General features: G+C 38.7%; 1 protein-coding gene across 1 annotated transcript in view; it reads right to left on the bottom strand.

Annotated features, from left to right (window-relative positions):
• Positions 1-17,808, bottom strand: part of ILDR1 (immunoglobulin like domain containing receptor 1) — a 107,241-nt gene that overhangs the window by 16,133 nt on the left and 73,300 nt on the right. Inside the window, exons 4-5 of the mRNA XM_053705869.1 lie at positions 7,512-7,631; positions 6,408-6,554 (exon numbers count right to left, since the gene is read on the bottom strand). Coding sequence (XP_053561844.1) covers positions 6,408-6,554; positions 7,512-7,631 — 267 coding nt within the window. The remainder of the gene's footprint in view (positions 1-6,407; positions 6,555-7,511; positions 7,632-17,808) is intronic.

Below are 17,808 nucleotides of genomic sequence, written 5' to 3'. Positions count from 1 at the left end.
ACTATAGACCTATCACTTAAGAGTATATATATATATATATATATATATATATATATATATATATATATATATATATATATATATATATAGAGAGAGAGAGAGAGAGAGAGAGAGAGAGAGAGAGAGAGAGAGAGAGAGAGAGAGAGAGAGAGAGAGAGAGAGAGAGAGAGAGAGAGAGAGAGATTTGTGTCTGCATGTATATACTGTATACAAAGCTGTCAGACTTTTACATGGAACTATCCACACACATCCTATTACACAATATCACCATCTAGTGGTCATTTTTAATATTATACAAAGCTGTCAGACTTTTACATGGAAGTATCCACACACGTCCTATTACACAATATCACCATCTAGTGGTCATTTTTCATATGAGTTCTTTTTCTTTTTTCTTTACTGGACGATGACATCTAGTGGAAATTATGTATATCGTCCCTAAATAAAATTATATACAGTCTAAATATACAAAAGTTAAAAACAATTATATTGCACAACTCTATCACCATTATTAAAAAAATGTGGTTGCAGACTTCCTCAATGCTATTTTACATCAACTATATTCTATCAGGGCAAACATTATATCTTTTTTCCCCCAAAAAAAACTAATTATGCTTACCATATAATTTCCTTTCCTTCTGTATGAGGAGAGTCCACGGCTTCATTCATTAATTGTGGGAATATAGAACCTGGCCACCAGGAGGAGGCAAAGACACCCCAGCCAAAGGCTTAAATACCTCCCCCACTTTCCTCATATACCAGTCATTCTGCCAAGGGAACAAGAAACAGTAGGAGAAATATCAGGGTATAAGGGGTGCCAGAAGAAAAAACAAAAATTTAGGTCCGCCGAACGGAGAAAAAACAGGCGGGGGCCGTGGACTCTCCTCATACAGAAGGAAAGGAAATTATCTGGTAAGCATAAGTTATGTTTTCCTTCTTAATATGAGGAGAGTCCACGGCTTCATTCATTACTTGTGGGAAACATATACCCAAGCTCTAGAAGACACTGAATGAAAACAGGAGGGTAAAAGAGAGGCAGACCCTTATTCTGAGGGCACCACAGCCTGCAAAACCTTTCTCCCAAAAGCTGCTTCAGCCGAAGCAAAAACGTAAAATTTGTAAAAAATTTAAAAAGGTATGTAAGGAAGACCAGGTAGCCGGCCTACAAATCTGCTCCATAGAGGCCACATTTGGCCCAGGATGAATCCACAACTCTAGTTGAATGAGCCGTAATCCTCTGAGGAGGCTTATGTCCCGCTGTTTCATATGCCAAGCGAATAATACTCCTCAACCAAAAAGATAAGGAAGTGGAAGAGGCCTTCTGCCCTCTATGCTTCCCAGAATAGACAAAAAACAAGTCTGTCTAAAATCCTTTGTAGCTTGAAGATAGAATTTCAAAGCCCGAAGCACATCCAAATTATGAATTAACCGTTCATTCGGTGAAGAAGGATTAGGACACAAGGAAGGAACCACAATCTCCTGATTGAGGTTACGATCAGAAACAACCTTAGAAAGAAAACCCAACCCAGTACGAAGAACAGCCTTCTCAGCATGAAAAACTAGGTATGGAGGCTCACATTGCAAGGCCGCCATCTCAGAAACTCTGCGTGCCGAAGCAATAGCCAGTAGAAAAAGAACCTTCCAAGATAGTAATTTAATGTCAATCGAATGCATAGGCTCAAATGGAGCGTTCTGCAAAACTTTAAGAACTAGATTTCAACTCCAAGAAGGAGCGGAAGGTCTAAACACAGGTCTGATTCTAGACAGAGTCTGAACAAAAGACTGCACATCAGGAAGCTCAGCGAGCCTCTTGTGCAATAACACAGATAGAGCCGAAATCTGTCCCTTTAGGGAACTCGCAGAAAGGCCCTTCTCCATACCATCCTGGAGAATAGAAAGAATCCTGGAAATCCTGACCTTATGCCAGGGGAATCCACGCTCTTCAAACCAGAATAAGTAGGTCCTCCACACCTTATGATAAATGCGACGAGTGACCGGCTTTCGAGCTTGAATGAGAGTATCAATCACTCTCTCAGAAAAACCTCTCTTGGCTAGGACTAGGCATTCAATCTCCACGCAGTCAGCTTCAGAGAATCTAGATTTTGATGAACAAAATGACCCTGTTCTAGCAGATCCCTGCAACAAGGTAATCTCCACCAGTTCCACGAACCATGTCCTTCACGGCCACGATGGAGCAATTAGTATTGCCGAAGATTGCTCCTGCTTGATGCGGGCCACTACCCAAGGGAGAAGTGGTAACGGTGGAAAAATGTAAATTAGACTGAACATCCAAGGCACTGCTAATGCATCTATCAGCTCTGCCTGAGGATCCCTGGTCCGCGACCCATATCTGGGTAGTTTAGTATTAAGTCGGGATGCCATGAGATCTATCTCCGGCGTCCCCCACCTGTTGAAAAACTCTGCAAACACCTTGGGATGGAGAGACCATTCCCCGGGGTGAAAGGATTGTCTGCTGAGAAAATCCGCTTCCCAGTTGTCCACACCCGGAATGTGAATCGCTGACAGTGAGCAGTTGTGGGTCTCCGCCCATTCCAGAATCTGAGATACTTCCCTTATTGCTAGGGAGCTCCTCGTTCCCCCCTGATGGTTGATGTAAGCCACTGAGCTTATGTTGTCTGATTGGAATCTGATAAACTGGGATGAACCCAGAAGAGGCCAAGCCTTCAGAGCATTGAAGATCGTTCAAAGTTCAAAAATGTTGATCGGGAGGAGAGATTACTCTCGAGTCCACAGGCCCTGTGCCGTCCTGGCACCCCAAACAGCTCCCCAGTCACAATCTCCCAGGATGGTCTCAAGAAGGATGTCCCTTGGGACATGTAATCTGGACAGAGCCATCAAGAGAGCGATTCTCTCAACCGGTTGTCCAGAGAAATCTGTGGTCGCCAATCCACTGGCTCAGCATGCACAGCTGAAGAGGCCTGAGGTGGAACCTGGCAAATGGAATGATGTCTATGCTGGACACCATGAGTCCAATTACCTCCATACACAGGGCCACAGAGGGCTTTAAAGAGGTCTGTAGGGCAAGACAATTGGAAGTTAGCTTGCAACATCTCTGGTCTGTAAGAAATATCCTCATGGATATGGAGCCTATTATCGTACCCAGGAATTACACCCTGGCACTGGGAAAAAGAGAACTCTTTTCTAAGTTTATCTTCCATCCATGAGATCGAAGAAGAAATAGAAGAGCTTTTAAATGGTCCTCTGCCAGCCGACAGGATGGAGCCTGAACCAGGACGTCGTCTAAATATGGCGCTACTGCTATCCCTCTGGATCTCGCCACTGCGAGCAGAGCCCCCAGAACCTTTGTAAAGACTCTTGGGGCAGTAGCTAGACCAAATGGAAGTCCAACAAACTGGGAGTGCTGGTCCAGGAACGCAAATCTCAGGAACTTGAAGTGTTCCTTGTGGATTGGAACGTGAAGGTAAGCATCCTTCAAGTCTATTGTAGTCATGAACTGTCCTTCGTGAACGAAGGGCAGAATGGACCTTAGCATCTCCATCTGGAACGAGGGGACCGACAGGAAATTGTTTAATCACTTTAGATCCAGAATCGGGCAAAAAGTTCCCTCTTTCTTTTGGACCACAAAAAGGTTTGAGTAGTATCCAAGACATCTTTCTGCTAGAGGTACTGGTACAATTACTCACAGGGAGGAGAGATCCCTCACACACCCTAGACAGGCCTCTCGTTATTCTGGCCTTGAAGACATGTTTGACAAGAGGAATCTGTCTGGGGTGGATGAGATCTGAAACCTATCCTGTACCCCTGAGAGATGACCTCCAGGACCCAAGGGTCTTGCACGTCTCCCAACCAAGCCTTCAAAAATAGATAGTCCAGAGACGGTCTTGTAGCATCGCTCCTAACATGGACTTGAGTGATAAAAGCAGGCAGTGAAATTCGTCAACACTGATTGCTTAGTAGCTGTTAATACGAGTTCGGATGGGTTCACAGAAAGACTCTCCCTGCATCTCCAGACCCTAACATTCATCAATGCTCACTGAAAGGCTGACAAGACTACTTAAAACTCCAGTCCCATTCTGAAGGGTACTACCCTCCAAAAGGAACTACTCCGTATTTTCTGACACTTCTCTGTCAACCTCCTGTGACAAAAGGCAAAGAATGACTGGGGTATGAGGGAAGTGGGGGAGGTATTTAAGCCTTTTGCTGGGGTGTCTTTGCCTCCTCCTGGTGGCCAGGTTCTGTATTCCCACAAGTAATGAATGAAGCCGTGGACTCTCCTCATATTAAGAAGGAAAACAAGATTGTTACCTAAATAAAGCCCAATCAAAATCTTTGTTGAGGCCTTTTGGTACCAATGTTTGTTAATCCAATACATTTCCTTGACTTTTAAAAGATGTTGTCTGTCTCCTCCTCTTCTGGGATAATCAACTCTTTCAATAATTTGGAAGTGTAACAACCCGATTTTGTGTTCAGCTTTCAAGAAGTGGGAGGAGACAGGGGCATCCTTATTCCTACATCTTATGTTGGATTTATTTTCCGTGATTCATTCACTTGCCTCCCTACAGGACTCACCTACATAATGTTAACCACACGGACACTTAATTAGATATATAACGCCAAAAATATCATCTAAGTACCTCCACCAGATGGCACCATAGAGCATGAACAGACTATGAATATACACAAAGTGTTCCTCATAGCTGTTTATGAAAATATTGGCTTATGTCGGGGGTGACATTGGAGCCCATGGCAGTTCTTCGTTTCTGCAGAAAGAATGTGTCTGAAAAAAGAAAGTAATTTTGATAAAGGATAATCTCAAATAGTTCTACCACAAAATCAATTTGGCCTTCATTATAAGAACCATCAGTTTTCAATACATGTTTGACGGCTGGTACTCCACTAGTATGTCTGATCAATGTATACAGACTGCATACATCAAGTGTATAGAGAATACATTTTTCACGAATATGTCACAATTTTTTTAGTTTATCGAAAAAAATGCCACTATCCTTTAGATATGAGGTTGTCTTGACAACTAAAGGTTGTAAGACTCTGTCTAAAAATATAGCGATTTTATGAGAAAACTGACCCCACACCTGCCACTATTGGTCTTCCTGGTGGTCTAGTGGCCATATATTGGGCTTAATTTGATGTTTTACCAATTTATAAAATGTTCTGTAATAATTCCTCTTTTTACAGCTTTCAATGTTATATTTTCTACTTTTTTTTTTTTTTTTAAACCTGTGCGTCATTTAACTTTTGTGTTATCTGACTTATTCATTATAACTGTAGCTCCGCCATTATCGGCTTCCTTAAAGGGACACTTTCGTGATTCAGATAGAGCATGCAATTTTAAGCAACTTTCCAATTTAATCCAATTAACAAATTTTCTTCATTTTCTTGGTATGTTTATTTGAAAAGCAAGAATGTAAGTTTAGATGCCGGCCCATTTTTTGTGAACAACCTGGGTTGTCCTTGCTGATTGGACAACACCAATAAAAAATTGCTGTCCATGGTTCTGCACCAAAACATTGCTGGCTCCTTAGCTTAGATGCCTTCTTTTTCAAATAAAGATAGCAAAAGAACAAAGAAAAATGGATAATAGAAGTAAATTAGAAAGTTGCTTAAAATTGATTGTTCTATCTGAATCATGAAAGAATAAATTTGGGTTCAGTGTCCCTTTGTGATTCTTCAGTGAATCAAAAGCTTTTTTGTCTTTTTTTTAAATCCCCATTGGATGGAGTTTTGTTACTTTATTTTTAAATAACAATTTCTCTATAGCTTTCTCTACCAGTGCTATATAAGTAGAGGCACTATGTGTCATACTACTAGGTGTAAAAGTGCTTTAACAATGTATAAACTTATTTTTTTAACTTTTGTATATACACACTTTAGATCAGTATTTCTCAACTGCGGTCCTCAAGTACCCCCAACAGGCCAGGTTTGTATTATAGCTGAACCAGTGCACAGGTGAAATAATCAGCTGATGGGTGAGAGCAGGTTAGTAACCATGATTACTGTTCAGCCGATTACCTCACCTGTGCACTGGTTCAGCTATAATGAAAACCTTGCCTGTTGGGGGTACTTGAGGACTGTGGTTGAGAAACACTGCTTTAGACTGAATATAATTTTATTTATGGATGATATACATAATGTCCACTAGATGGCATCATTAAAGAAAAAAACTTATAATATGAAAATTGACCACTAGATGGTGATATTGTGTAATAGGATGCGGGTGAATCAATAAAAGACCACTTTGTATATATACATCAGGCATGACTAAGGACCTGAAACGTTTTTTCTGTACTTTGGACCATGTAAGAAAATAAAAGACCCTTTTTAAACACATTTATCCAAGGCCGGAGTTATTTCTTTTTATTGACATTCCTATTAAGAGGAGCAAAATATCCATAAGTGTGTTTTACCTTCTTCTGGGCAGCAGCATTTAGTTGGACAGCAGGGACACCGGACGTAGCAGCAACAGCAATGGGGACAGCACTGACACCAGCAAATCGAGATAAAAAGAAGCAGCAGCAGCCCTCCAAGAACGATGAATATCACCGTTAGCCAGTCTGTAGGGACCAAGAGAAACAGAACGTCAGCTCACATGTCCAGTAGTGCGCACCGTGCTGAACCAGCGCATACATTACAGGTGGCAACGTGCCGCTTCACAGTCTGAGTTATAGTGTTAAGGGATATGCTGGCACATAATAAATAAATATCTAGTATAGTGCTTCTGTAAAGTGTACAAATCTGTTTAATAAAAACTGTGCCACAGCAGAGGAGAAAGGATAAATATATTTAAGGATTTTGAAGAGATATGTCCATTGAATGCAAAACAAAGCAGTGTTAAAGGGACAGTCAACACCAAAATGGTTATTGTTTAAAAAGATAGATAATGCCTTTACTACCCATTCCCCAGTTTTCTACAACCAACACAGTTATATTAATACACTTTATAACATTTAAACCACTAAATGTCTGCCTGTTTCTAAGCCACTACAGACAGCCTCTTATCACATGCTTTTATATTTGCTTTTCACAACAAGAGACTGCTAGTTCATGTAGGCCATATAAATAACAGTGTGCTCATGCCCGTGGAGTTTTGCAGGACACAGCACTAATTGGCTAAAATGCAAGTTAATAGATAATAAACAAATAGTCATGTGATCGGGGGGCTGTCAGAAGAGGCTTAGATACAAAGTAATCACAGAGGTAAAAAGTGTATTAATATAACAGTTTTCTGTGCAAAACTGGGGAAAGGGTAACAAAGGGATTATCTATATTTTTAAAAAATAATTTTGGAGTTGACTGTCCCTTTAACAATAGAGCAATAAAAAATATTATAACACATGTCCCTTTAAATGATCTCCCTGCAAGAGCGGAGCCACTAGCTAACCAGCCTCTGCTCATCTTGTATTTAGGGTACAAGTTTACCTAATGCTGAATATATCCCGCCCTTTATACTGCAGCGTTTCCCTCTATTCCTTAGTGAAGCACAGTCCTGAAGCCAATCTAACACAACTTACGTAGCACAACGAGCTTCACTTCTTTATCAGGGTCCCCTGCTGTGTCACCTTGAGCCTCTACTGAGCAGTAATAGACTCCATGATCCCACCACATCACTTCATTGATAACTAGGTCAGCCTCTGGGAAGGAAAAACAAAACCAACGTCATGACGAGGTGCAAAACACTTGGCATGTACTGCTAGAATATGTCTAATAAATACATAATAAAGTACACCATATATAATCATAGTGCACAGACATGGCCGCTCTCCTTGATCACGTGACAGTCACATGACACACCCACAGGTATGAAGCAATATTCCCTCACTGCTCCCTGCTTGGTGTTTTATTAACAGACTCACATTTGTAATTACCCATAGGCAGCTGCCTGTGGTGCAGGGGCAACCATATCACTCTAGGGCACACAGTGCAAGGGGTCCACTTGTCGTTACCCCATCACCCTTAAAGGGACATGAAACACACATTTTTTACTTTCATGATTCAGATAGAGCATGCAGTTTTAACAACTTTTCCGTTATCAACTTGTCTTCATTCTCATGGTATCTTTTGTTAAAAAGCAGGGACATAAGCTCACGCTATATGGCAGCGCTATATGGCAGCGATTTTGCACGAATGTTATCCATTTGGAAGAGCACTAGAGGGCAGCACTATTTCCGGCTATGTAGTGCTGCAGACACCTACCTAGGTATCTCTTCAACAAAGAATACCATGAGAACAATGCAAATTTGATAAAAGAAGTGAATTGGAAACTTTTTTTTTTTTAAATGTTATGCTCTGTCTGAATCACAAAAGAAAATGTGTTTCAAATCCATTACACAAACAAACTCCCTAAGGGTGATATGCAGATACAAAACAAGAAAGGAAGGGACATTGCTATAATAATTTGTCCTATGGGATGGTCCCTACTCAGGGTACAGCCTCTTTCTGCTGAACCAATCAGCAGTGGGAGTTGTGCAGCTCTTGCCATGTCCCTAGCATTACAATAACATACTCTCTAACGAATTAGATCATATTCTTTATCACTACAATGGCCCTTTAAGATCACAGAAACAACAGATAGGAACAACTTGACAGCTTTCATTCTCCTACTGCATTTAAAGGACTCCCTAAGCGTCAATCCCTGAGATTGCAAAAAGAACTAGGACCCAGGTAATGCTAAAAAATAAAGTATTGTTAGAGGATATCCCACAGATGTGAGCTACAAGGCTGTCACTTATAAAGGTTAATATTTGTCGCACAGCGCTGACCTGTTTACACACGTGCAACCACTCTCCTACAGATACCTGCAGTGTAACCTAGGTTTCAAAATGGTGGCACCCATAATTAGAGGAAGGAATATGAAATCTAATAAGTTCTTAGTATCCCCTTAATTGGGACCTCTTAAAGGGACACTAAGCCCAAATATTTTTCTTTCATGATTCAGATAGAGCATGCAATTTTAAGCAACTTTCTAATTTACTCCTATTATCAATTTTTCTTCATTATCTTGCTATCTTTATTTAAAAAGCAGGAATGTGATGCATAGGAGCCGGCCCATTTTTGGTTGAGAACCTAGGTTATGCTTGCTTATTGGTGGATAAATGTAAGCCTCTTATAAGCAAGCGCTATCCATGGTGCTGAACCTAAAATGGGCTGGCTGCTAAGATTTACATCCCTGCTTTTAAAATAAAGATAGCAATAGAACAAAGAAAAAATTATAATAGGAGTAAATTAGAAAGTTGATTAAGATTGCATGCTCTATCTGAATTATGAAAAAAAAAAAATTGGGTTCAGCGTCCCGTTAAGGATTATCAGAAAGCAGTTAAATGTTTTAGAAAAATGTAAACCAGCCATCAAAGCTTTACAGATCCACCAACTGCTTATAAAAGGGTCCTTAACCTCAGATCATTTAGTGAAGTCTGATATTAGAGATGTGAATACTCTGAAGTAGACTACTAATTAATATGTTCTTAGTGTCAGCCTCGTTAGGTCTCAGACTACAGAAATGGCAGAGATGCCTAGATGTGGTGGGATATGCTATGGATTTATACGTTGAGAACGTCAGAACCATACGATTTGAATTGTGACTTTGATTGTTCTCCCTTTCTTTAAAAGTTGAGTGGAATAATTTGTATATGTAGCAAGTAAAATAATCTAATTGTAGTTATTGGGATTTATACATAAATCACATATAAAAAGTAATAGTGAAATAACGGCACTCTTCCTCATTGTAAAATCACTGTACGAATACTTTTTTTTATTTTTTATTGATACTTTTTATCGGACTAACTATACATCGGGAGGAAAAAAGACAAGCAATATTGTTTCAGGAAGAGAAGAAACTCTCGAAAGCTTGCCTTTTTAAAATGTATAGTTAGTCCAATAAAACAATAGCATTGCCTAGCCCCTAGACCCCATTATGACTTCCATGTCGTCCTAAAAGCGCTGGGCTTTAACACCTTTATAACGACATGGAGCGTCCTAACTTTTGCGGCATCCTGGTCCCCTCCTTGTGAAACCTCCAGTGGATCCAACTGGGGACATGCCTAGCAACATAGGTAGCCCCCGAGGAGCCAATCAGCGGTATTTGGAATCACATGATCGCAGTCACGGTCATGTTTACGTTTGGAAGTTACACAGTTGCCTCCGTCCTGAAGGGGTTAATGCAATACTCTTGTAATTTATTATATTTGTAACGTGATATTATAAATCCATGAAAAGGCAAGGATATGTTATTCCTCTAGGGCTATAGGGACCCCATGAGTGCGTAGACTGTTTCTACTGAGAGGGTAAACAGGGGCAGAGAGAGATTGGAGAGGAAAAGTGAAAGTGGAGAAAAATAAAGCGTTAGAAAAGAGTGGAGAAAAAAAAGAATGAAGAGGTTTGAGAAAAAAGAGAGAAAGAGAGTGTAAATAGAAGATATGGCCTGAGAGAGAAGGGGGGGGGGGTAAAAAAAGAAATTGAAGAGAGGAGGTAGTGGAGAAAGATAGATGTGAGATGATAATTATAAAAAAATCACCAGGTCTGCTATGACCTCACATTAATGTAAACACTCTCTGCTTTCTCTCAGTTCAACAACTTAGCTGTTGCCTTCCCCAGAACCCTAGTTGATGTTGCTAATGGCTATGCACTTATTTTAGTTCATTTATTACTGTATGTAGCATTATTGATATCATAGCATAAAACAAAAACAATATTAAAAAAACGACTGCACAGTAAGGTGTTTCACATTGGCTAAACGTATGCAAAGAATGGGGGGGTAGAGGATGGGATCAAAAGAGGCGAGTAACATTTTGGGCTGGCTAGTAGCTTAGGACTTGAGCCCTGTATATGTATATGTGTATATATGTAGGTATATTTACACTAATAGCTACTAGATTGTAGTGTAACTGTGCTATTTAAGCTTGAATTGCATGTATTAGTGTTAGGCTGTGTTTGATGCTTGAAACAGTCTATTCATGTGTGGACCCATGTGAGTAAATAGAAGTCTTTGTTAAGTAAATGTGTGGATGGATTGACTTACTTTGTAGTTTGTAAGGGAATAGCCTTTGTCCATTGTGTATTTGTCAAGATGGTCCTGAAATGTATGTTTTCTATAGCCTAATACAACAACCTAGAGTAAAGAGAATTACAACCTTACACATCCCTAACACATAAATAATGAAGTGGTTAAATTAATTATCCCAAATGACATTTTATCCTCTGTGAACATCTAGTTCCCACTTAGGTGGATGTTAGTTATTAACAGCGTTTCCATAGTTACAGGGAATAAAATTGGGAATTTAATGGTTTAATCTATTAATTGCTATGACCTAGCTCACAGTCTTTATAGTAAAGATGAAAACAGTTTATCCGTAATTATATTTTTACCTATATGGATAGTTCCTCTTTAGAAAAGAGTTAATGAGGATAATGAAGACACATCATTAGCTAATTAATAATGTTCCAAAGTTTTTTTTTAAAAAAAAAGGCATATCAAGTTGAAGCAAAACACTTAATTATTTATTGATTTGGTTCAAAGAAATCTAGCTGTGTGTGAAGAAAAGAATACTGTACACTCAAAAAATTTACATTAAAGGGACAGTCAAGTCCAAAAAAAACTTTCATGTTTCAAATAGGGCATGTAATTTTAAACAACTTTCCAATTTACTTTTATCACCAATTTTTCTTTGTTCTTTTGGTATTCTTAGTTGAAAGCTAGACCTAGGAAGGCTCATATGATAATTTCTAAACCCTTGAAGGCCGCCTCTAATCACATGCTTTTGTATTTGCTTTTCCCAGCAGGGGAGAGCTAGTTCAAGTAAACCCTATAGATAGCATTGTGATCACGCCCGTGGATTGTGGCAGACACTGCACTAATTGGTTAAAATAAAAGTCAAAAGATAATAAATAAAATGTCATGTGATCAGGGGGCTGTCAGAAGATGTTTAGATACAAGTTAATCACAGAGGTAAAAAGTGTATTAATAAAACAATGTTGGTTATGCAAAACTGGGTAATGGGTAATAAAGGGATTATCTATCTTTTAAAACAACAAAAAATCTGGTGTTGACTGTCCCTTTAAGGTTACAAAAACTCAGATACTTGCTATAGACTGGACAGCAATTTAAACCGGCAATAAAAGGAAAACAATGTTTGGGAATTTTAGGGACATAAATAAACTTTCATTGTTCAATTTACTTTATCAAATTAACCGTTATTGTTTTTTGTAGATTAAATTAAAAATTATAGCTTGATAGGTTCAGCAGCAATGCATTACTCAGAACTAGCTGGTGATTGGTTGCTACACACATATGTCAAATCTCATTGGTTTACTAGATGTGTTCAGAAAAGTTCCAATAATGCACTGCTGCTATAGAACTGAAACTGAAAGACACTAAACCCATATTTTTTCTTTCATGATTCATTTAGAGCATGCAATTTATAGCAACTTTCTAATTTACTCCTATTATCAATTTTTCTTCCTTCTCTTGCTATCTTTATTTGAAAAAGCAGGAATGTAAGCTTAAGAGCTGGCCCATCTTGGGTTCAGCACCCTGGGTAGCTACATTTAGCCACCAATCAGCAAGTGCTACCGAGGTGCTGAACCAAAGATGGGACGGCTTGTAAGCTTATACAGTCCTGCTTTTTCAAATAAAGATACCAAGAGAACGAAGAAAAAATTATAATAGGAGTAAACTAGAAAGTTGCTTAAATTTGCTGCTTTGTCTGAATCATTAAAGAAAAAATGTGGGTTCAGTGTCCCTTTAAGTATGTTAGATACTGTGTGTTAGAAATGGATAATCTGCCGAATCTTTGACTATTTGTACCATGAATTCTCTTAAGTGTAAGAATTGATGGTATGAGAGTTTACTGGTACAGATAATGATGCATTTGTCTTGCTTTCCCAACATGCACACTGGTCTGAACTGTTGCAGCTTTAACAGCAGCCTCCTGTGAGCTTGCAACACCCCTTCCCCCCTCCCACCCGTGACCCAGGTAAAGTAGTCAGCTTGTGGCTGCTAACTGGGACATATTTGCTCCTAGCCTAGCATTTGCTACTTGAATCCTTGGGGAGCTACCGTTTAATGTAAAAATATGACTTTACTTACAAGATGGTGAATGCAGATCAATGCTTATTAGAAGCAGTAGAGTGCCTTTTAAATGCACAGTATCAAAAATTGATTTTGTGATCAAACACTGCACTTAACTACATCTGTGGCCAACTCTCAACCAAGCTTGCTACTTATAAGTGAGACTGAGCTGCTGCTCATAGTGGAGGTGACAGATGGGCCTCCTATTACAATGGATGTTTGCTACTCAGAGAAAACTGTAGGGGAGCCCTTGTTGGTGCAGAATTTGGGGAGCGATGTTGATTGCTGACCCAGAAGTTCCAGAAGCACAGGGAATGAGAAAGGTTACACAGGGACACACTACAGCTGCAGGTACCAATCTTGTGCAATGCCCTAAGACTTTGTGGTCATCACTTAATGTCTCATCTAGTCTGGCCCTGGGATATAGCTATGACTGGAGTAAATACTAAGATGACACATATGGCACTATACCTTGCCTTACCACTGCTATTGTCACCTTACACTAACTTCACGCAGCACTGAGAGCGTCCAACCACCAGGCCCATTGTGTAATTGGAGCGCTGATGTGATCAGCAGTCACTATCGATGTTGGAAGGGAACTGCGCTGCACGCAGATAGGAGAGTACTTGCATAAAAATGATCCTTATTCTGAGCGCAGTGATTGGACTGTTCCAATCAATGTCTTGCCTATATTAAATAGCAAATTGATCTTTAACAGACAAGATGCAAAACATAAAAGTTAACTGGTCCTTTAACTGTTGTCAACATTTGCTTCTTTAAGTTAATATAATGTTGTTAACATCAGGGACTGATAGACTAAGTTGAAACTCTGAAAATGTGTAATGTGAAATATGTAAAATATATCAATGTCAGGTAGCCAAAACTAGGGGCCCAATTCTCAAATATTCTCCAACTTAGAATGAAAGTACAGACTTCACAGGGGCTGAACTCACTGAATTGTAGAACTTTTTTTCTACTTAAAAACAAAACAAAACAAGGCTCTATTTCTGTTTGAATGGAGTGATAGCAAAAATGCTAAAAAATTATCCTGTATGTTATGCAAGTTTTTCTCAGGTAGCAAAGGGGTTAATTAAAAAAGCAAAGAACAATATGTAAATGTAACTAAACTCATGTCAGGCACTGCTATATTGTACTGGGCTTTGCCTATCCTTCACGCCAAGAAATGCAGGGGCAGTCAACACCAGAATTGTTGTTGTTTTAAAAGACAGATAATCCCTCAATTACCCATTCCCCAGTTTTGCATAACCAACACAGTTATAATAATACAAGTTTTACCTCTGTGATTATCTCTAAGCCTCTGCAGACTTAGACAGACTTTTGACAGACTTGCATTTTAGCCAATCAGTGCTCACTCCTCGGTAAATTCACGTGCGTGAGCTCAATGTTACCTATATGAAACACATGAACTAATGCTCTCTAGTGGTGGAAAACTGTCAAAATGCATTTAGATTAGAGGCGACCATCAAGGTCTAAGAAATTAGCATGTGAACCTCCTAGGTTTAGCTTTCAACTAAGAATACCAAGAGAACAAAGCAAAATTGGTGATCAAATTAAAATGGAAAAAAATGGTTTAAAATTACATGCCCTATTTGAATTATTAAAGGTTTTTTTTGGACTTGACTGTCCCTTTAAAGACACAGTAAATTTACCTTTCTATAATCTTGTGAGTGATCATAACTAAAAAAAAAAAAGGAATCAGACAGAGGGTTCCATGCAACCTTATGTTAATCTATCCCTGTGCCACTGGACATTTTTTAGTAAATATATTTGCTTAATAGCCATCCATTTATATGTGGCCCATTAGGTTTCTAAAATATTGATCTGGGGCCCCCATGTGCTAGGATATAGGCTATCGCTGAAATACAGCACTGGACAGATACATCACACAAAGCCAACTGTAATTATACAAGTTCCCCACTAGATGTCACTCACAGTACACTAGTTAGAGTATTTGCATGCTTCAGTAGGTGAACAAAATATAATCAGCACCAATAAAACTCAGAATATACGGAGCCCCAGAGGTGTCGCATAAGATTTTTTTTATAAATCATGAGCAGATTTTGCTAAATCGTGCACACGATTAAGCTATATTGTGCGCACAATTTTGTTAAATTGTGCGCACGATTAAGCTAAATCATGCGCATGATTAAGCTATATCGTGCCCATGATTAAGCTATATCGTGCGCACAATTTAGTTAAATCGTGCTCCCGTTTTAGCTAAATCGCGCGCACAATTTATTATATCGTGCTCACGATTAAGCTATATCGTGCGCACAATTTAGTTAAACGTGCTCCCGTTTTAGCTAAATCGCGCGCACAATTTATTATATCGTGCTCACGATTAAGCTATATCGTGCGCACAATTTAGTTAAACGTGCTCCCGATTTAGCTAAATCGTGCGCACAATTTAGCAATATCATGAGCACGATTTAGCTATATCATGCGCACAATTTATAATTTATTATAATCATGTTATTCCACCTTAACAGAGGCGTAACTAGAAACCACAGGGCCCCGGTGCAAGAATCTAAGAAGAATGTTAGCATTATTTTATGCAACAGTACATTTAGTATTGCAATGCTCACAACGTATATTTATCCTTTCTTCACAAAACAAGGCAATTATATTCAAAATTATTGGAGGTGAAATTGGTGTAAATTATATTATATTTATAGTATATATTGAACAGAAATTAGTTAATTATTCAGGTTAAAAACTGAATTCTCAAAACAAAAAAGTTGTGCTCCGTGTAAAAAGTTATGAATTGTACAATTTCAAATACATATTTTTCTATAATTTCTTTATAAAATATTGTCAGAGTCTTCTGTCTTTTTTTAAGCAGGCAATTTGTGTTTTATTAATACTATGGAAACATCTCATTTGATTCCACTACCTAAAGAAAGAAATGGCAGTTAGAACTATACATTTTCATAATGCTCTGTGCACAATAGAATCATGGAAGCCTGTGTTATTGTACACACAATGCTGTGCATTGCACAGCTTAGCCAAAAGATAGGGATTGGATCCCAAAGCAGTATAGCTGCAAAATGTGTTGTTTACATGGAGATATCTGTCTGAGTACAGTGTAAAGTTTAAAGGGACAGTCTACTTCAAATGTTTTATTGTGTAAAAAGATAGTGCCTTTACTACCCATTCCCCAGCTTTGCACAACTAACAATGTTTTATTAATATAATTTATAAGAACTAAAATCAATAGCATTTTATAAGTTTTTCACAGCAAGACCAAAGCTAGTTAAAGGGACACTCAGGTCAAATTACATTTTCATGATTCAGATACAGCATGTAATTTTAAACAACTTTCCAATTAACGTCCATTAAAAAAATGTGCAGTCTTTAATATTTACACTTTTTGAGTCAGAAGCTCCTACTGAGCATGTGCAAGAATTCACAGACTATACGTATATGCATTTGTGATTGGCTGATTGCTATCACATGGTACAGGGGGAGTGGAAATATACATAGCTTTGAAATTTGTTAGAAAAAAATCTACTACTCATTTGAAATTCAGAGTAAATGCTATTGTATTGTCTTGTTATCTTGCATTTGTTGATTATGCAAATCTACTGTGTTTACTGGTCCTTTAATGTGTACCATTATAAATAACACTGAGCTGACTCATTAAATCGTGAGTGATCCCCGATTGGCTAAATTCAAGTATGCACACACCTCTTAGATAAGGGGGATTGGTGCAAAGCCTTAGATACAAGGTAATCACAGATTATTTAGCATTGTATTGTGAAAGTATAACTATGCTTTAATTGCAATACTAATTGTACTGTTTGTCACATAACATAATGCTAACAGAAATCCATGTGACTGTAGCTGAAGTGCACAGTTACTTACAAAAAAGAAATGATTCACTGGCACTATTTGGGTGATTGGAAGATCACGCTATGGGGACATGACGGCATGATTTTTTTGTATGAGTGGAATCAGTGCTGCGGTTATGGTCTCCATTGATTTGGGAGTCCAACTCCATTGCAGTTTATGTTAATGTATCATTCCTTATACACTAGTTTAATTTCTGGCAGTGTGGACTGGTGATATAACTAGTATTGACCTATTTTGGATACTAGCTTTTTAGTGAATAACAATAAAGTGTTAGGTTTTATTATTTGAGGAAGATAGTGCGCCAAATCTCTCATTACCTATCTTGTTCCTCCTTATCCCTTTTTCTTCTATATTTCATTTTATCTGTTGAATTTGATAAGTGCACAGTAACTTACCAGTTTGTGCTGATCCTCACTGACACATAGGGCTCAATTTATCAATCAAGAGACGGACAGGGGCGTACATATTCGTCCCTGTCCGCCCCAGCTCTCCTCTGGTGGGCAACAATCTGCTGCCGTAATTTAACATTGCACACGAGCGCTATTTTGCGCTCACCTGCGATCCCGCCACCTACCCACACACAGCCAATCACGAGCGGGCAGGAACTGTCAGACTAGGAGAAGAGGGTAGAGAGGCAGCGGTCTCATGGCCGCTGCTTGATAAATCGTGACTGTAGGTTCTCTTGTGAGAACCTGCAATCATAGGGAGAAGTGCTTCATAAATCAAGCCCATAGTGATGTCCAGTTCATGAACGATGCAGTAGAATTACATAATTAACAAGGGCATAATAAAAATGCAATGCAAAAACACCTACTCTGAATTTCCAATTAGCAGTAGATTTTTTTCTGACAAATTAATTTTTTCTCTCATAT

The sequence above is a fragment of the Bombina bombina genome, chromosome 3, assembly GCF_027579735.1.
Source record: "Bombina bombina isolate aBomBom1 chromosome 3, aBomBom1.pri, whole genome shotgun sequence".
NCBI classification, from domain to species: domain Eukaryota; kingdom Metazoa; phylum Chordata; class Amphibia; order Anura; family Bombinatoridae; genus Bombina; species Bombina bombina.
The sequence above is the reverse complement of the archived record's forward strand: the minus strand, read 5'-3'. Positions and strand labels throughout refer to the sequence as shown.